Source organism: Stylophora pistillata, chromosome 11, assembly GCF_964205215.1.
Source record: "Stylophora pistillata chromosome 11, jaStyPist1.2, whole genome shotgun sequence".
NCBI classification, from domain to species: Eukaryota; Metazoa; Cnidaria; class Anthozoa; order Scleractinia; family Pocilloporidae; genus Stylophora; species Stylophora pistillata.
This window is the reverse complement of record NC_142529.1, coordinates 26316466-26335666: the sequence shown is the minus strand read 5'-3', so window position 1 is coordinate 26335666 and position 19201 is coordinate 26316466. Positions and strand designations below refer to the sequence as shown.

The window sequence follows — 19201 nt, the reverse complement described above, 5'->3', positions numbered from 1 at the left end:
TGTATTCTTGTGAATAGTGTCTCATTAGTTATTACAAGGTTAGGGGTTTGCAAAACCCGAACGAATTCTCCAGTTTGCTGAACTTTGGAGAATTTCTCCAACGCCTCTTGTGCTCAGATGAGGCCAAGTAAACACAAAAGTAATGCCGTCATTACGGTTATAAGGCCTTAGGTTTATATAAAACGGAGCGCGATTGAAGCAGCGGAGAGAGGAAAGAAGGAAAGCGGGTTGAAAAAATGAGGGATTGGCATAAAACTTGGTGGCTACATCAGCGCGCTCAAATTAATCAAAATTTTATTCACAACATCAACTACGCCTTCTCGTCTCGATTGCAAATAAATACGTTAATTTACAAGCTTTAGTTGTTTGGAGTAGCTGTAGGGGTTACCAGATCCAAGCAGCCAAAAACTAGAAAGAACGTTGCCTTTTCCCTCGTGACTTTGCCCATCACGCATATATTCCACTCTTTGTTCCGGGATTCCCGACTCCATGGTTCCAATCAAAATTTCTTCCCACTGATGGTCTTTTCAAAAAGGCTTTCATCCTTGTTTCCGGTTTGTACTGGTACAAAATGATTTTCGCTGAAATCTTTCACTTAGAAGAAGGAAGAACTTTGTCAAGTTATTCTTTTCATAAAAACAGCACCTCTCTTGAAGCAGAGAACATCCAAAGGATTCAATTGCGCTTGATTTCGATGAAAGAAATCACTCGAAAACTGCGAGTATTTTTGACTATTCCGCATCGAAGAAGCCATGATGTAATGTTACCAAATTTATCCCAGTTAGGAGAGCAAAAATAAACTTCCGTTTTGGAGGGGTACAAAAAGCGAACAACCAATCAGAAGACAGGCTGCGAAATATCAACCAATCACGACTTGAGAAAGTATCTTGGACATAACGTTTGATTTACATAAAGGATCAAATGAGTGTTATCGAAAAGAGACATTTATTGCAGTAGTGAAGTGGTTGGTTCGGGGAGGAATATTCTTTTGATTTTGATGAAACATTTTGGCCATTTGTTTAGCTTAAAACCTGATCTGGCATGCCTAAACGTGGGGCTGAAGTCGGAGATGGTGAGTAATATTCATGCGCTTTTTTCTTCTGTTTGCACTGAACTTTTCCCAAACTGGTTCGAATTGTGCTACCTCAGCGTAAAAATAAACTAACAAAGATTTCACGTGGAACAAATAAAATGGTGTAATTTCCTGTGATTCCTTTGAAATTGTCGAATAAGGGAGCCTCAGGATGTATGTTGCTTACTATTTGTGGAGCTGGAAGTGAACGAGCCAATTTGTATCTGCAGGGCGAATCTGGTCATTACTTCTTCCCACATGTAAACAGGTCGGGTTAAAAAAGCAATTTTCGGACAATTTGTCCTTTCCTCCAACTTATTAAGTTCATAACTGATCGATTTTACCTCAAACAAGGATTCTTGGCCAGATCCCCAGACTTGCCTATGTTTAGACAATACAGTTGGATAGAGTATTTCAAAAATCCTATGTGAGCCGGCTTTTGCGAGATTTAATTTTAAGTGCAAGTTATTCTGGATCATATGAGGTTTTGTTGCATATGCATTTTGTGGTTTCTAAAATTCCCACAACCCTCTTAAATCAGGGAATTGGGGCGATTATTGGGGAAAGTTTACTTCTGAAACTGGTACAGTCTGACTCGCACAGAAAAAAGTGAAACTACAGCAGAATATTAGGTACTTACATGTCAACTTAACTTCATTGTACATTTCGTTTGATTCTTTCTGAAAAATTTTTGTTTGTTTGTCTTTTCAGGAAACGAGGATTCAAGTGGCCATGGTGTGTACCATTTCATTGGAGGTTTGATTCGAGAAGGACAAGATGCAAAATTTGTGGATAAGAAGGGGCGCTATGTCCTAAACTGGTCCAGGACCTTGGAGCGCTATGCCATCTACAAATCCAAGAAAACTCCTCATTTTAAGAGCAAGAACATCAACAGAAGGAAGGCCAGCAATGGTCTGAGGGCAGCCTTGCTCAACATTTACAAAAAAGATGGGGCAAAAGAGTACAAAGAAAGCAAAAAGGTCAATGACAAGGATGAGGTGATAGAGAGACAGTTTCAGATGCCACCTAAAGTGTTTCAGTCACTGTTTGGATCTAAAGTGGAACTTTCAGACGATAGTGATCATGAAACAAGCAGCACATCTTCAGAGGTATGTATTATTAACTCCAGGGGTCCTTATATGTCTTAAGGGTGTGTGTGTGTGTGTGCGCCACCCTGGGGCCTGACAACTTGTTCTATGTTTTAGATAGAAAATTCCCTCAATAAGGTGCTTACCATGTAATTAGTTTGTACAAGGCATTGGAAATAGGAGATATCTCTAGTGGCCTTATTTCAATGTCCTGGGCTATTTTTATTCACATGTAGAAAACTTTATCTTATTCCTCTTCCTTGCTACCACAATTCTCAATTAAAACCCCTAGTTTAAAACTTTTCATTTTCAAGATCTCATTTATTTAGTAATTTTCCTTACTGTCTGTTGTACCATTCAAATGATATTAGTTCAGAGAATGTGGTATTGGATCAACAAATAGTCTCTTAATTGACATTACTCTAGATCTCTTCATGCACTTGTCTTCTCGATTGTTTAGTGATTGCAATCATGGTCACTCACGTGAATTTAAGGGTTGAACCATCACAGCGCAGCTGAATTTTTTATAGGAACAGAAATTATAGAAAAAGCACAAAGCTTCTATGACCTTCATCGTTTCAACATTTTTTCATTTTTAAGTGTCTGACCAAATGCAATTTTTTAAAACATTGCTTATCAAGGTTGATGAAAAACCACAAGCAACTCCTAATACTCCTTATGGAAGTGACACAGGATTTGAAGAAGAAGCCATGGATGTTTCTGAGGGTATTAATGATGTTCTTCTTTGCACCTGTTTTTGGACATGATTTTAGTGTAGAGATCATTAATTTGCTCCTTAATCTTATATTTACAAAATGCATTTTCATACAAAATGATGGTAGTGTATCCATTAATAAAATGCACTGACCCGAATCTGGTCTAGATTTGCTGAACATGAGTGCAGAGCTAAACATTTCAAATGTTCTTGGTGACACTGGAATTGGTGCTGCAGCACTTCAGGACAACATCAAAACAGAAGTTCAGGTTGATCAACCAGACATTGCCACCCCTTGTCAGGTACATAATATTTACTGGTAGTCACTGTCATTGGTAATTTGCCTTTAACTAGTAAATTAGTGAATTATCATGTGATTTACTAGGATGGATGTTTAGTGCTTGTACCAGTTTGAAAGACTAACGTTTGGCATAATTATTTGATTTCTAACTCCTGTCTCAAAATGAAGCAAATTAAAAATTTTGGTGTAAACTCTCAGACACTGACATAAGCTCACACACATATAGACACACAAGAACACCATACTCATAAACACCCATACACAAAAAATGTACTAGAGTGTTAATATATACATAATTATGTCTTTTGCCCCATCAGATCTTTAACATTTCGGCAGAAGAGTTAGATTCAGCATTGGAGGAAATCTGTTCCACCTCAGATAATGATGAAGACCAACCTGGAGGTAAATTTTATACAATTGGGTATGCCATGTATTTATTTTAAAAAGCACATTTGATTTCTTTGATTTTTGTTTTCTTTCCTCTTTCCTCTTTTGGTTTTAATTAATGTTTTTATTCAAATTCTATAATAATTGCAGAGGTGAAAGATATCAGCCCCTCTACAGGCTCTGTCAAGGTAATTAATTGACAGGTTTTGTCTTATTAGAAAGCCACAGGTCATCTCACCAGGGGGGTGGGGTGCACCCTCTGTACTCCTCTGTTAGATCTACCTCAATTGCTGCACTGAAGAGCATTTACAGTGAGACTATACTAAATAATAAACCTTTATTGTGATAGTTATCATTCGAACAGTGGAGTTGAGAGGAATAATAAGTAATTAGCTTCAAGAAGTTAACTGATTATTTTTAGCTTTCTTTGAGTTTTGCTCAGTTCAGTTCTAGATTGTAAGACGAAGGTGTTTGTTAAGTTTTTCATCCATTCGAAGATGTGCAAAACATAAAGCAGGAGCAACAGAAATAAAAAGTCCAAGGCATTAAACACAAGGCTTTTGCATTGTTGAGTGTATTTAGAATTTCCAAACAATAGTAATATGCAGGTCCACATCAGGATTTATCGTCTTGGCTATTTTAGTAACCTGCCTTACCAAATAAACATGTTGTTGTTGTTGTTGTTTTCAAGCATATGAATATCATTAATGACAATGGTTTTGTTTGCAGGGTGGATTTCAGTTCCATATAATGTTGACAGATGAGCTGCCTGAAAGTGACACAACTGGCGTTGCACACTTTGATGGAGTGGGTGCTGTCTTATTAGAGAAGACCAACCCCTATGTCTTCTCTGGGTTTATTCCAGGTAAGTTCATCATTTTCCAATGTATAGTTGTAATGTATACCAGTTTTAAATCCTGTGGAATACAGCTAAACTGTAATCATTCCTGATTTGTCTGATTTTCTGTCTAGGTGTGTTTTTCATATGGTCAAATTTTTTCAATTGCATTAAATTGCAATCTTGTGAAAACCTGGCCTGTCTGCAGAATTAACTTGCAGTTTAGTCGTTTGTATAGTATTAAATAATTATATTAATCAGTAGTTTCACTAGCAACCTTTGTGGCTTCCCTTGGTGGTGATGTATTGGATCCCATGAAAATGGGTTCCCACTCCACTGATGAACAATCTCGTGATCAGTGGGTAAAAAAGGAACAAAGCGTATGCAGGGGGGTGGGGATGAGTGTGTAAAATGAACATAAAAGTTAGGTCTTAAAATTGAGGGAGCGACTTCTGTAACAACAGCACGCTCCTAAACTCAATTTAAAATTGTAAAAAATACATGTTCTATATTATTAAAATAAAAAATAAAATCAAAATAAAATAAAATAAAATGAAGTTAAAATATTATATGAGTAACTATTAAGAAGTGATGTTTTTAAAACCCTTTCACTCCCAAGAGCTCATTGTATTATTAATAGGTAATCACACGATTTCGAGTGCAATTTGGAATAAATAAGCACGAGTAATTTTTTTGAAAGACTATCAAAATTGCATGAGCTCGTAGGGGGAGTGCCCAATTTGTGGTCTTTGAAAAAATTTACAAGTGCTAATTTATTCCAAATTACACGAGAAAATCATGTGATTATCTATTAATAATATACATGAAAAAATACGAGCTAACTTCTCATAACTACGCAGAAGAGAAGCGCGCACAACACTTGCAAAAATTCAAACCCTGCAAGTGACATTGACCAATCATTCTGACCAATCAGAATGTCTGGCTTGTTTCTTTCTTTGCACTGAATTAACCCTCTTCTGCACTGAATTAACTGAAAACTGCATTCATCTTAACCAATCAGAACTGAGCAATTTTTTCATGTATATTATTAATTTTTTAACAGTCTGCAATACTACATTTATATTGTTAGTTTGGGGAATTTGGCATTGGAGGCGGCATGGCTGAATGGTTAGGGTGCTGGACTTGTAATCCGGTGTCGCGGCTTCAAGTCCTCCACCCTGCCACTCACTGGATTTGTTCCTGCTTGCCCCTGGTTGAACTCTTTGGGTACGCTTTATAAATAGCCCACCGGTCTGCCTCCTGCCAGTGGGGATTTTTACGCACTTAGTTAGTTTGCTCGGTATATTAGCATGTATTGCTAGGGGCCTAACTAGCCTGAACAACCCGAGTTGAAATAAAGTAACCTTTTTTCCTTTTATTGGATCAACTATTGATTATTGAAATAAGCTACCATCATCTGTCGTAGATCATGAATCTGTAAATAGCTTTTAAACAAGCATTGGAAAAAGTCTGTTTTAAATGATTTATATATCTATATAGCATATTTTTAAAATTGTTACAAATGCATGTATTAAAGTATTTGTATAGATATATGCAATTTATTATTTGACAATTATTCGCCGAAGGTGAGGTGAATATTGTCGAATAATCCCCGAGACGAAGTCGAGGGGATTATTCGACAATATTCACTGAACCTGAGGCGAATAATTGTTTTAGTATAATTTCAGAGCTGAACAACAGAGAAATTTCTAAAATCATAACATTTTATTTTAACATTTTATATAAACCGCGTGGAGTGGTTTATATAGCGTCATATAAGGAACTGCTCAACCAATCAGATGGCTGGAAGCTCTTTGCTCAGCTCTGAAATTATACTAAAATTATAATATGGGGTATAGTTAATATGGGGATTAAGTTCCTCCCTCTATAACCCAATTGTAATGTAATGTAATGTAATATAATGTGAATTACGATTATGATTACAATTATATATATAACTATCAATCTGCTAATTGATATTAACTTTTGCTTTATTCACATAACATGTCTACATGACATGTACTGACAATGTAAGGAGAAATTTTGTCTAGGTCACTTATTGGAGTCATTTAGGGTTATAACTAATAGGATCAGCCTAAAAAAATATGCCTTTTATTCCATTCAGCTGCCCAAGAGCCTGGCCCTGTGCGAGTAACAGTTTACACTGAGGCTGGTCGGAAGCTGGGAATCACTTGGTTCATGTATGTGGATGAGATGCGTGAAGCTTTAAAACAGCTAATTAAGGACCCAGCACAACTATCGCTGTTCTTAACCATGTGGTCCCAGGAACATGGAATCATTGGAAGTAATGGTGATGTTGCACAGACCTTGGGTCTGTTTGGTTTACCTGACCAAGGTAAATAATGTTCATGTAGATATTACACTGCAAAATAATGGATGTAGAGAAGAATAATCTGGTAGGCCCACTTTAGAGACTTGTGTGTCTCTGACTGGTAACTTAACCTGATAAATGAAATTTCAAAAGACAATTATGTGGAAACTCTTTTTTGTCACCTAGGTTCCTTGACTGAAGCTAAACAGCTGCAATCTCTTAAAGTCCTTCAACTACTTGTATACACAGCTGCTCAAGAGGATGCTCAACAGTTTCTACAAATGTTCTTTAGTACCTCTGCTGGAAAAATTGTCTTTAACAGTTACAAGGATAGAACTCCTTTGCCAGAGGATGTTGCAAGGGCCAGCGGCCATGAGGAGGTGGCAGAATACTTAGAAGATGTAAACAAAAGGTAAAGTCACAATGATTATAAAGTCTCATTGTTTGTCTCACAATGAAGTGCTTTGGATGAAGATCAGGAATTCTCAACTGCTTGGTACTCCTCATGCAATTTTGTTGTCTGATCACCATTCCCTTATGAAGCATGATCATGGATGCCAGCATGGATTTCCATTCATGTACTAAGGAACATGAGGCACCGGAACTTGCTTAAGACTTCAGTCCTTGAAGACAAGGACAGTGAAGAAAACATTGTCAAACCAAGGATGTCTACAAGCACGAAAACAACAGCACAGAGGACCTAGAACACTGAAGGAACATTCCAGAAAACAGTGAGCAGTAACACTGTTGAAAAAACACACAAGTGGAACAACATGCTTCATTTGGCAATGTGTGATCAGTCAACTCTATTGCATGAGGAGTGCTTTTTAAGCAGTTTGAAATTCAGGATCAACATCCAGTGCAACAACATTGTGAGACATATGATAAGACTTTGTTTTTATTGGACTTCACCATTGTGGAGGCACGGTGGCTTCATGGTTGGTGGGCTTGACTCCAGATCGAGTGGTCTGGGTTGGAGCCCCGGCCGGGGACATTGTGTTGTGTTTTTAGGCAAGACACTTTACTCTCACAGTGCCTCTCCTCACCCAGGTGTTTAAATGGGTACCGGCAAATTTAATGCTGGGGGTAACCCTGCGATGGACCAGCATTCCATCTAGGGGGGGTAGAATTACTCCTAGTCGCTTCATGCTACGGAAACAGGAGTTAAGCACCAGCCCGATGAGCCACATGGCTCCTAAGTAGGCTTTACCTTACCTTACCTTACCTTACCTCACCATTGTGAAGAGCCACAACCTACTTTCTGTGAAAGGTAAAGTGCACTATTCTTGTAATTAACAGGGTCTATATTCATATAGGAATTGCCAGTATCTTGGTAGAACTGATTGTCCATGTTGATTGAAAAGTTGTTTGATAGTCAACCAATAAGGAACACCTAATGACATTAATTGTCATTATAACGTAATGAACATGGTGTGCATGGTGTGATTGGCCAATTCAGTTTCTAAGCGGATGCATTATTAGGTTACAGAGCCCACATGTAACTAGTTATGTCATAGAAGCAATAGACGGCTTTTTTTCCAGGTTCTATAATGTGATAAAGCCACTTGTGATGTTGGGAGAACACTTGGAAAGCTTATAAGTCACTCTCCTCCAGTTCAAGATTTATAACCTTCCCTGGTATTCTCCCAACATTGCCCATGGCTTGATCACATTATAGAGCCCAGAAAAATGAGTCATATTGCTTAAATAACCAAACTAATTGTTAAGTGATAGTTTTCATCCAGTATGGAATCAGTATGGATCATTTTTTTTAATTGAAGTTGTACTTATGTCACTTAATCCATCTCTCACATGGATGCTATACTCAATTTCATTAAAGTGGTAGATGAGTGATTGCATCATGACCATAAACTTTGACCTGTAATAGTAAATATTCTTGATTATCATTTTCAGATTTTCTAAAGAAAGTGACAGTAATAGTGTCACTTTGCATACAATTGACTGGTTAGAATTACTCCAAGCAGTCGACAATACTCAGAAACAGACTGGTGAGTATCTTATTCTTAACGGCTGAGATTCATGCCATTTTCATAAAGTCACAACTAGTTATTCACTCACATAATCATCATTCCAGTAGAACCAAGGAAGCTCTCAAGCACATACTATCTATTTAGTGAAATGCCAATCCCAGCAGAATGTAGGACTTAAAAGGTCTATACACTTATTTTAACTCATTGCAAGCTCTTTGCAACCTAGTGGTATAGCATAGGAGTGCAAATCTAGAGGCATGGGGTTAGATTTTCCTTTAAACGCTTTGATATTTTACCCCACCTTTCCTTACATTCAACAGCTATTCTTTGAAAAATTGCATTCGTGAAAACTCGACAATTTTTCATGTAATGATATATCTATACAAAATGTATTTATTCCTCAATTTTTTACAACAGTTCCTAATGACGAACAAGAATTATCAAGAATGCAACTCAAAGCTGATGATAACCAAAGTGACTACTTTGCTGATGCTGAAACTTCTTCTTGTGGTTCCCTTGAATTTAATGGTGACTGGTCTGATTTTGACGAGGGGAACGGTAAGTGAGATTTCTGTTTCTGGATTAATAATATACATAAAAAAATTTCTCTGTTCTGATTGGTTAAGATGAATGCAGTTTTCAGTTAATTCAGTGCAGAAGCCTGTCAAGGTCAATGTCAAGGTCAATGTCACTTGTAGGGTTTGAATAAATTATTTTTGCACGTGGTGCGCTCGCTTTTCTTCTGCGTAGTTATGAAAAGCTACCTCGTATTTTCTCATGTATATTATTAATAGATAATCACATGATTTTCTCGTGCAATTTGGAATAAATAAGCACTTGTAAATTGCATGAGCCCGTAGGGCTCATGCAAATTTGTTAGTTTTTGAAAAACTTTACTCGTGCTTATTCCAAATTGCACTCGAAATCATGTGATTACCTATACAAAGTGCTTTCATTGAACTGCATTTGTAACCCTACACAATACACTAACAGTTAACTTAATTATATTCGTAGGGGCTTGCCCAAAAGAGGGAGACTGTGAGAAAGCAGCAATTGAAATTGGCAATGATGATTGTACATCATTGCGTCATCATCTCCTTCTCCAAAAGGAACCTCTCAGGATTCCCAAAGAAAATGCAGCCACCAAGGAATACTTTAAGGTTGAAACTCAGTTGGATGATGGTCAGAACAAGAATGAGAATCCTAGCATCTGTGAGGAGTTCTCTGTGGTGAACAGAGCTTGCAGAAAGTTGCCTCTACTGCATAGCTTCTTTCAATGGCTGTCCAGAAGAGAAGGTACTTTATCTGCAAAGCAACAGGAGAATTGTTCCCATCAAGCTGAAGAAATGGGATCAGTGAGCCAGAAGAAGGGAACTAACAAGAAAGATGGCAATGATCATGGGCCAAAATGTGCAACAGAATCCTCACGTCAGGAGAAAACGACCAAGTCAAAAAGTAATATTCCAGTTCATTTTATACTTTATAAGAAATTTAAAGTTAAGGAATGGATTATAATTATGATGATGATAACGATAACTACAAGGACAAGGATGATGATGATGATGATATTGACAGTAAGTGTGACGTGGGTGTGACAATGAATATAATGCTAATGAGAAAAATAACGTTTGAGGTAATTTCAGGTGATAAGTTGTGATTTGTCTCAGGGTTGTTCATCTGCTTGAAATACTTCTGTTTTTTTTTTTTTGTTTTTTTTTTTGTTGATATAACGTGCCGATATTACGACTCTTTGTTGACAGAGGAATGGTAAATGCCATAAAGGTGTTTGTCTCTTATAACAGTTTTTGACCCAGTATTTCAATAACTCTTAACTCTTTCTCCATGACAGAACAACGACAACGCGGCCATTGGAGGTTTGAGACAGCTACTCGTATGAGATACATTCTGTTATCTGCTGCTTTGGTGACAGTATTAGCAGGACTCAAGCTTGGAGGTACGAGTGTCCTCAAGCTTCATAAACTTTGGGTTTTAGATAGCTGTGTAGCGCTTGCCCTCATGATTCAAACATTCTTCAAGAATACGAAGGGCGATTTTTGTGTGGTTTGAAACATGATGACACTCTTTCCTTGATGAATAATTGTTACCATCCCATAATGAATTCATTTACGTTTGTATCAAAGACATGTCCAATACTCCTATGACTTTGCAAGTTTCTATAGTTACTGTAACATTTCCATTACACTGTACGTATTGTGGCAAGTGCTTAGGCAATAACTTGGAAGCGATCAAGGTGATAGGAAATTTCTGTTCTCTGAGATACAACCAAGTTTTAATTTCGCTAATATTTTACCTTATTCGTTTCCCAATAGAAAGCCAAATTCTTCACTGGGCTGTTGGTAATGGATACACTCAGTTTTCCAAACTTCTACTGAAGTATGGGCCTAATGTAGATGCTCCTAATTTCCGCATGGAAAGTCCTCTTCATGTAGCTGCAAAATTTGGTTTCGTTGATCTCGCCGATGTTTTGACCAAACTAGGAAGTAACGTCAACGCCAAGACTTACCAACAACAGACACCTCTCCACTTGGCTGTATGGAATGGTCACCAACAAATTGCAGCAATGCTATTACAACGTGGAGGCGATGCCCAAAGTGGAGATGTGTTTGGACGTACTCCAGTTCATCTGGCCGTGGTACAAAGACGAGAACGAATGCTTGAAATGTTAATCCAACATGGGAGTGCTTTGAAGGCTAGAGACAATTTTGGACGGACTCCCCTTCATTTAGCTTCTGTTAAAGGAAATGAGCGATTGGTGAAACTCTTAATCCGACATGGGTGCGAAATAAGTGCTCGAGATAACTCACAGAAAACTGCGCTTCATTTGGCTGCAGAGAGTGGACAGGATACTATTGTACACTCCTTGATAATGCGTGGAGCTGATATCCAGGCTACAGAGCTCTTTGGACAGACGCCTCTCCATTTGGCTGCACAGACTGGGCGCACAAACGTTGTAAAATTACTTCTAAAACATGGAAGCATTATTGGCGCAGTAAATGTGTTTAACCAGACTCCTCTTCACTTAGCTGCAGAGAGTGGAGAAAACGGATACAAAGACATTTTAAAGGAGTTGATACAACATGGCAGTTATGTCAATGCTGTGAATATATTTGGACAAACTGCTCTTCATTTGGCTGCTCGAAAAGGACATAAAAACATTGTAGAGGTCCTTGTACAACATAAAAGCAACGTATTGGCTTTAGATAACACACGCGACACTGCTTTGGATATCGCTGGTGAAAGTGGCCATCAAGGGATTGTGGAATTGCTCACAGTACATCTTCGCATTTCGACTTCCAGGAAGTACTTCGTTAGTACACGTCTGCTTGTGGCTGAAGCCGGAGGAGGAAATGGAAGCCAGCAAAGTCTGGAAATATCTAACACTGTCTTGAAATGTATCCACTGTAACAGGAGTAACTTAAAGGCTGAGGAGGAAGTCGATCAAATTATTCTTCATCTCTCCCCAAGATATGATAAAAGTCATTCTTTGGGATCTTTGACGCGAGTTCAACGTAATGTTAAAATGGAGGATATTCTTAAACTTACACCCCTATATTTGGCCGCCTGGATGAGAATTGGAGAACGTCCATTCCAAGGGGTTGCATTGAGGACTAGGAGCAAGAAGTTTGATGAACATGGTTTAAAATCTGCAAATAATGATATCAAGGCCTTTAGTTTCTCGCCCTCTTTCCAGGCAGTAATGCCGTTAGATACTATTTCAGGTTCCTATAAATGCAGTTGCGTTTGTGCACCTCGTAAGTACCAAAAATATTCTTGTTTGGAGTTGATTTCGAGGCAGTTTTCCTTCGTCGCATGGAAACAGAGAAGAGGTTTAACAACAGGGGAATCTAATCTCAGAAGGATATTATCAAACATCCTCATCTGTCGGCAGAAACAAGTGCGCGCGAAAGAGAAGACACTTCAAAAAGTGCGCAACTGCTGCAAACCAGACATAGGTGAAGATGCTTGCAAAATTTTAAGCAGAGGGCGAAGTTATATCGAACAATGTTGTGGGCTCGATGGCTCGCAACCAAACGGAACATCCCTGAACAGTTTATCGCGGACGTCACTCGGTACCCAATACTTCAGCAATTGGAAGAGGTTCATACCTTCTGTGGGAACCTCTTCAGGACCTAACCTGGGTATTAGCTGTGCAGTTAATCACCATAGTGAAGACAGTTGGTACTCAGATGCTCAAGTCTTAAAAAAATACTCGGCCCAAAATGAAGAAATACACCCATGTAGAAACATCGGAGATATACAACCATACAGAAGAGCCTGCAAGGGAAACGGCTGTGAAGAAGTCGAAACGAGACAAAATTATTTTTCCGAGAGAAAGAAGATAGTACAAAAAGTGCCCCACTACCGCAAACCACACGCAGATGAAGAGGATGACCACATATTGAAAAGTAGGCGAAGTTATCTCGAACATTTTGAACCATGTATCTTCAATCTGAGCTTCCATGACTTCCCCCAAGGCCACATATGCCGTGGTTGTTTTCTTCCGAGTAATGCGAGTAGCAGGTTAAAAAGGACTGGGGAAGAGCGTGATAAAAAGTGTTTCGCGAATTTTAATTGTCTGTGCTCGGAACAGTCAGATAATAAACCTCGGACGTTACTCAGTACTCAAGGCTATAGAAATTGGAAGAGGTTCATTTCTGGTGTGGAAACCGCTTCCGAACTTAACTCGGGTTTATTCTGTGCGGTCAAACACCAAATGAAAGACAGTGGGTATTCAGACGAAGAGGTCCTCAAAAAATATTCAGTCGAAAATGAAGAAATACAACCATGTAGAAACAACGGAGACATACAGTCATACAGAAACAACAGAAAAAGAAGACAAGAGCGAGCTTGCAAGGGAAACGGCAGTAAACTGTGGACACTCTTTTTTACGCCCAAGAAATCCTTTGAAGGACTACTAAGGAAGATAATGTTGCAAGGAGAGAATTATCAGACAACAATGGCGATTGGTATTATTGTCGGTACTATATATGTTGTGTTGTGGTACAAAATGTGTTGTATTAAAGTGCTTGCAAAACGGAGAAGCCACAGGATTTCCTTAAAACTCCCAGCATCAGCCAAATCAGCCAAATCATCAAATAAAAGTAAGTCTGATACTATGAATATATGAAGTTCATATATTTTGAACTGCGGTATTAAATACGTATGATGCACGATCCTTCGCAATAGATAGCGGTATTTATGCAATAGCAAAAATCAGACCTGAAAAAAAAAAAAAAAAAAAGGCCTGTTCGGGATTCGAACCACTGACCTCTGCGATACTAGTGCAGCGCTCTACCAATTGAGCTAACAAGCTTGTTAGCTTGAGGTCAGAGGTCAGTGGTCAGTGGTTCGAATTTTTTTTTTCAGGCCTGATTTTCGCTATTGCATAAATAGCGCTATCTACTGCGAAGGATCGTGCATCATACGTAAAAGTAAGTCTGTTTACGAGCCCGTGGCCCATCAGACACTGATGGGCCATGCAAGATCATCGCAAAGAAAAAATTAAAAGATCTGAAAAGAGGTATGGTACCATCAATAAGGGACACTGAAAGTGGAGGGGAGGGGATGGCGGGAGTGGCTAGAATATTTTGGATGTTTGGTGATGACTTTCACTGGTTCCTTTCCCCCCCCCCCCCAAAGCTCTGTAAGATTCTTATGATCCCCCCCCATAATTGGCAGTTAATTGGTAGTCAATTTTCCCTAGCCCCTCCTTAACTTTGTTGGCGACGACTGAATGGTCCACCATTAGTTTATAGTGTTTGACACCAACAAGTTTTGCGTAGCCCGTTGTAATAGAGAATGGGAATGGTGAGGTTTGAATTTTCGTCTAAATATTTTGGTTAAGATTAAAAGTTTTCTCTACCTGGTCCACCCAATTTTTGTTTTCAACGATTCTACCTATATAGAATCTATATAGGTAGGCGAGGTGAATAAGTCTACTTTCTTCGTGGTAACGAGAAGATTTTAATTCTTATTGAATTCTTTTTTTCAGAATTTAACGCATTTTTGGGGTGAAGGTTGACATGCTCGTGAGACGATTGATTCAACAGAGCCGGTGGGATTTACAAGCAGCTGGTGGATTACAGCCCAAGGAAAACCCCTTTTTTTATTTTTTACTAAATCGCTGATTGTTCTCAAGGCCTAAGGAAAGACAAGAAATCTTGCACAAAAGAAAGACGACTGAATGAATCCTTTCATATTTTCTAGGTTGAAGCATATCGGTCAGAACGTCAAGTGAATTAGGTAGAACTAGCACGAGGTTTCGATAACCTCAAAGACGAAACAGTTGTACATATGAATTTGTAAAAGATATGTTGAGCGAATGGAAGAACAAGAGAAAGTAATATCTGGAAAAAATTTTACTTCTATTGAAAAAAAAATAAGGGAAGAAGAGAAAAAATTTACTTGACCAAAAACGTTTGGCAAGTTTCTTCAACTGAGAACATTTGTACATAGAGACATTTCAAAGAGTGGAAAACGTTTTTAAATTAATGGGGAAACGTATAGTCAATAAAAACAATTAAAGAAATGATGTGATTGTTTCCTTTCGTTCCCTTGGTGTACCCTGCACCACAAGGCCCAGCGAAGAGAACTTTAAAATTTTCGACCATCTGGCTACCCTGTGGTCATGATAAAAGTTCCGCAGATAAGAATTCCCAAGGAAAGTGAGTTATTGTCGAACGTGAAGAGGTCCTTATAGCTTGAAGGGTGGGGGGGGGGGGAGGAAACTGCCTAACATCTGAAGTTGAAGAATCTTATTTTATTGAAATATATATAGTAATAATATCGATTATGCAGAACTGATGAAGTTGATCCAAAGGATCAGTTTACCTGATGAATACTTGGAAAATACAGCTGTTTTCAATGGACTGACGCAAAACTAAAATTAAAGTTGTAACAAAAAGAAAAACATTAAGAAAGGTTCCAGTCATTATTAGCCAATGAGGACTCGAGGTGATAAACAAGCAAAGGTACCAAAAGCGCGGAAAAACACGGGCGACCAAATCATGATTGGTTTTTGTTTCGCGTCTGATTGGATTAGAACAAGGCGCGAGTTTTCTCGACCAGTTACAAACCGAAATAAGGCAAAATCAAGGATCCCACGCTACTTTCGACACTCGATTGAGAATTAATCGATGAATCGTTCCTCTTCCTTACAAGTTATAATCCGGCTAAAATTTATACTTAAAAAGTTTCCTTTTTTATCTTGTCTTTTATATCTTATCTTATTTTATATTCTATACCTGATATCATGGGTTGACTAATTCCCAACTAACTGAGGAAAGTCTGAAAATATTTTTCCACGGCCTTTTCCCTTAGTTGGTGGTGGGTCGTGAAAAGCCTAACTCTACCCTTTTCCCACCCCACCCCCAACCACGGGAAAAGGCCCTGGGAACGAGGTTGTCCTTCAGGCCTAACCCTAACCTAGCCCTCCTCAAAACTGTCAGAAAGAAAATGGGAAAAATCACAATCACTGAAACCCTGTTTGTTTACCCCAGTTGAAAACTTGACACTTTGACCCCTACGAGTGAGCAGCTTTTAATTTCTGCCCGCAACATCAGCCTATGTTAAGGCTACGAAAGCAATGTTAAGGCTACGACAATATGAAGGAAATTATATCCCACATAAGGAAGCTCTTGATTGTTAAACAGATTCTCCCTGTCAGCACTCACCTTGAAAATGTATAGAGTAAAGCAGGGAGAATAGGCATCCTAATGTTGGGGTAATCGGATATACGCTAAAAATTCAAGTTTTTTATTCAACAAATACTAGAGGTCGACTGATTAACTGCAAATTTTCCGTTTCTGTGACTTTGTTTTTCCATGCCTTGAGGTAATTTATTTTGGCCTGAATTTTTCTGACCTGTGACAATATGCAAAACAATATCGTGCTGGAAACGAAACATTGTTACTTTTTCAAATGACTTCTGAAATAGCTTCCTGCTGATCATAAAAACAATGAAAGACAGGCGCCATCCGCTTTTAATCTCCCAGTTCGGCTATCTGCAAACTCAGATAAAAACCTCGTTATGGAACTGTTCAGAGCACACCTTGGTAACGGATGTACTCCTAAGTCTGTTTTGATCTTATTTCATGTTTAAAGTTCATATCTGCTGTAAAAGAAGCTAAAAAACAGCCATGACATTTCGAAATGGAAACGAGACAAAATTATGGACATTTACTCATGCAGATTAAAACTCAATCTCCGCGACTTGAAGTTGAAGAAAATAGCATGTATAACTTTGGTCTGAGACCTAGAATCCAAAGGGTATTTATGAAAAGACAAATCTGAATTTTTGGAAATATTGTGGCAATTACTATGGTGGCCCATAGGGGACATGACACATTTTTTTTATCGCGCGATAAATGATAGATTATCGCGCGATAAATGGAAATTATCGCGCGATAAATGAAAAATTATCGCGCGATAAATGAAAAATTATCTCGCGATAAATGAAGATTATCGCGCGATAAATGGAGATTATCGCGCGATAAATGGAAATTATCGCGCGATAAATGGAAATTAGCGCGCGATAATTTTTATTATCGCGCGATAATATTTATTATTGCGCGATAATTTTATTATCGCGCGATAATATTTACTATCGCGCGATAATTTATCACTTATCATGTGATAAATGGAAACTTGTCAGGTCTCGTAATCGGCTGTCATGCATGTTGTTTCCGTGGACGACAATGACTGCCACAGTTGAGGAGCTATGTTTTGAGGTCGATAGTTCGTTTTATTCATGTAAAAAGATCATTTAGCAGTACGTTGCAATACTACGACACATAGCTCTTTGAATCAGTATAGTAAACCTTGATTTTGCGAAGTCCGAGCCCGTGGAAATTTTGTATTATTTATTTATATTTTGAGATAACTTTTTGATGATTGCATGACTTACACTGTCACGGTTGTGTTACACTAAAACCTTGAAATAAACTTTTACCAGTTTGCTCATCTTTCAGTCTATACTATATGCCCTCTAAATCTCATTGTCATTGCTCAAATATTCTATCAAATATTACATCAATCAATTCTCTGCATTCCTCCAAACAAAAAACACATTATGATCGTGACCGTACGCCAGAAGGATCCAATTCTTTAATTGTGACTCGTACGGTCTCCTTCTGGACAACAAGACTGTAGTCAATTCTTAATCGCTGGTGCATTAGGCGATAACCAATACTGTTCCTGCATGGACAAATGCAACGGATTACCGCACAAAAGTTGACCTAGATGACATTGATGTGATTGATGGTGAATGCTGCGACTGAACAAGCCCCACAAATTGTTTGGAGGAATGCAGAGAACTGATTGATATAATTATGTAAGAGCAACAGTTGCAAGTGCCTTCAACTGCTCTAGAAACCCGTAACCTTTTCGTGGATCTCATTTATCTCATCGACAACAATTGGTTCAGTTCTTGTATGATGTTCTTTTTGAAGGGGAATGAATCACACCCGAAAACCTAGCCTCATGTGTCCCTAATGCCACCCTCTCTTTGTGTGCGAGGCCTTTCTGGCAAAAGAGGACCGACAGTTCTGGTGACATAGGTGTCAAAGTTACTGTGTTTACATTTCTGTGCGAAATAGAGGATACTTTAAAAGCCTATGAGCATTGTGTAACTACTTGTGTGCACGAAGTAATTTGACCTTATTCGGACCGAGCTTTTTTTTAATCTTTTCAGACCGCGGAGTGAAGCGAATTCCACCCCCTTCACCTTCGTAACTTCCAGAATATTTGAGCAAAGACAAAGAAATTTAGAGGGCATGTAGTATAGACTGAAAGATGAGAAAACTGATGAAAGTTTATTTCAAGGTTTTAGTGTAACACAACCGTGACAGTGTAAGTCATGCAATCATCAAAAGTTATCACAAAATATAAATAAATAATACAAAATTTCCACGGGCTCGGACTTCGCAAAATCAAGGTTTACTATACTGATTCAAAGAGCTATGTGTCGTAGTATTGCAACGTACTGCTAAATGATCTTTTTACATGAATAAAACGAACTATCGACCTCAAAACATAGCTCCTCAACTGTGGCAGTCATTGTCGTCCACGGAAACAACATGCATGACAGCCGATTACGTGACCTGACAAGTTTCCATTTATCACGTGATAAATGATAAATTATCGCGCGATAGTAAATATTATCGCGCGATAATAATAAATACTATTGCGCGATAATAATAAAAATTATCGCGCGATAATTTCCATTTATCGCGCGATAATCTATCATTTATCGCGCGATAAAAAAAATGTGTCATGTCCCCTATGGGCCACCGTAAATTACAGACGCAACGAACGTGAACCATTGTCTGGGCTTCGCTGCTAAACCACTACTGTTGTATACCTCAGACCACGTGACCAATCTATGACGTAGAAACTTCAGAGAGAACCACAAAGTATTTAGAGAGTCATTCAGAGATGTGTTATGAGCAGAGGCGTT

General features: G+C 38.4%; 1 protein-coding gene and 1 long non-coding RNA gene across 2 annotated transcripts in view; one reads left to right on the top strand and one right to left on the bottom strand.

Moving 5' to 3' along the window:
* The window catches only part of LOC148720868 (uncharacterized), a 222254-nt gene that overhangs the window by 134688 nt on the left and 68365 nt on the right, over positions 1 to 19201 (bottom strand). The window lies entirely within an intron of this gene.
* LOC111338609 (uncharacterized) lies at positions 914 to 15277 on the top strand. Its single transcript, XM_088737812.1, has 15 exons — positions 914 to 1072; positions 1784 to 2181; positions 2802 to 2886; positions 3044 to 3177; positions 3494 to 3578; positions 3714 to 3751; positions 4293 to 4428; positions 6527 to 6757; positions 6920 to 7145; positions 8648 to 8742; positions 9142 to 9282; positions 9739 to 10179; positions 10574 to 10678; positions 11055 to 13847; positions 14738 to 15277. The coding sequence occupies exons 1-15, from the start codon at positions 1042 to 1044 to the stop codon at positions 14758 to 14760; spliced, it is 4962 nt and encodes a 1653-aa protein (XP_088593938.1). The 5' UTR covers positions 914 to 1041; the 3' UTR covers positions 14761 to 15277.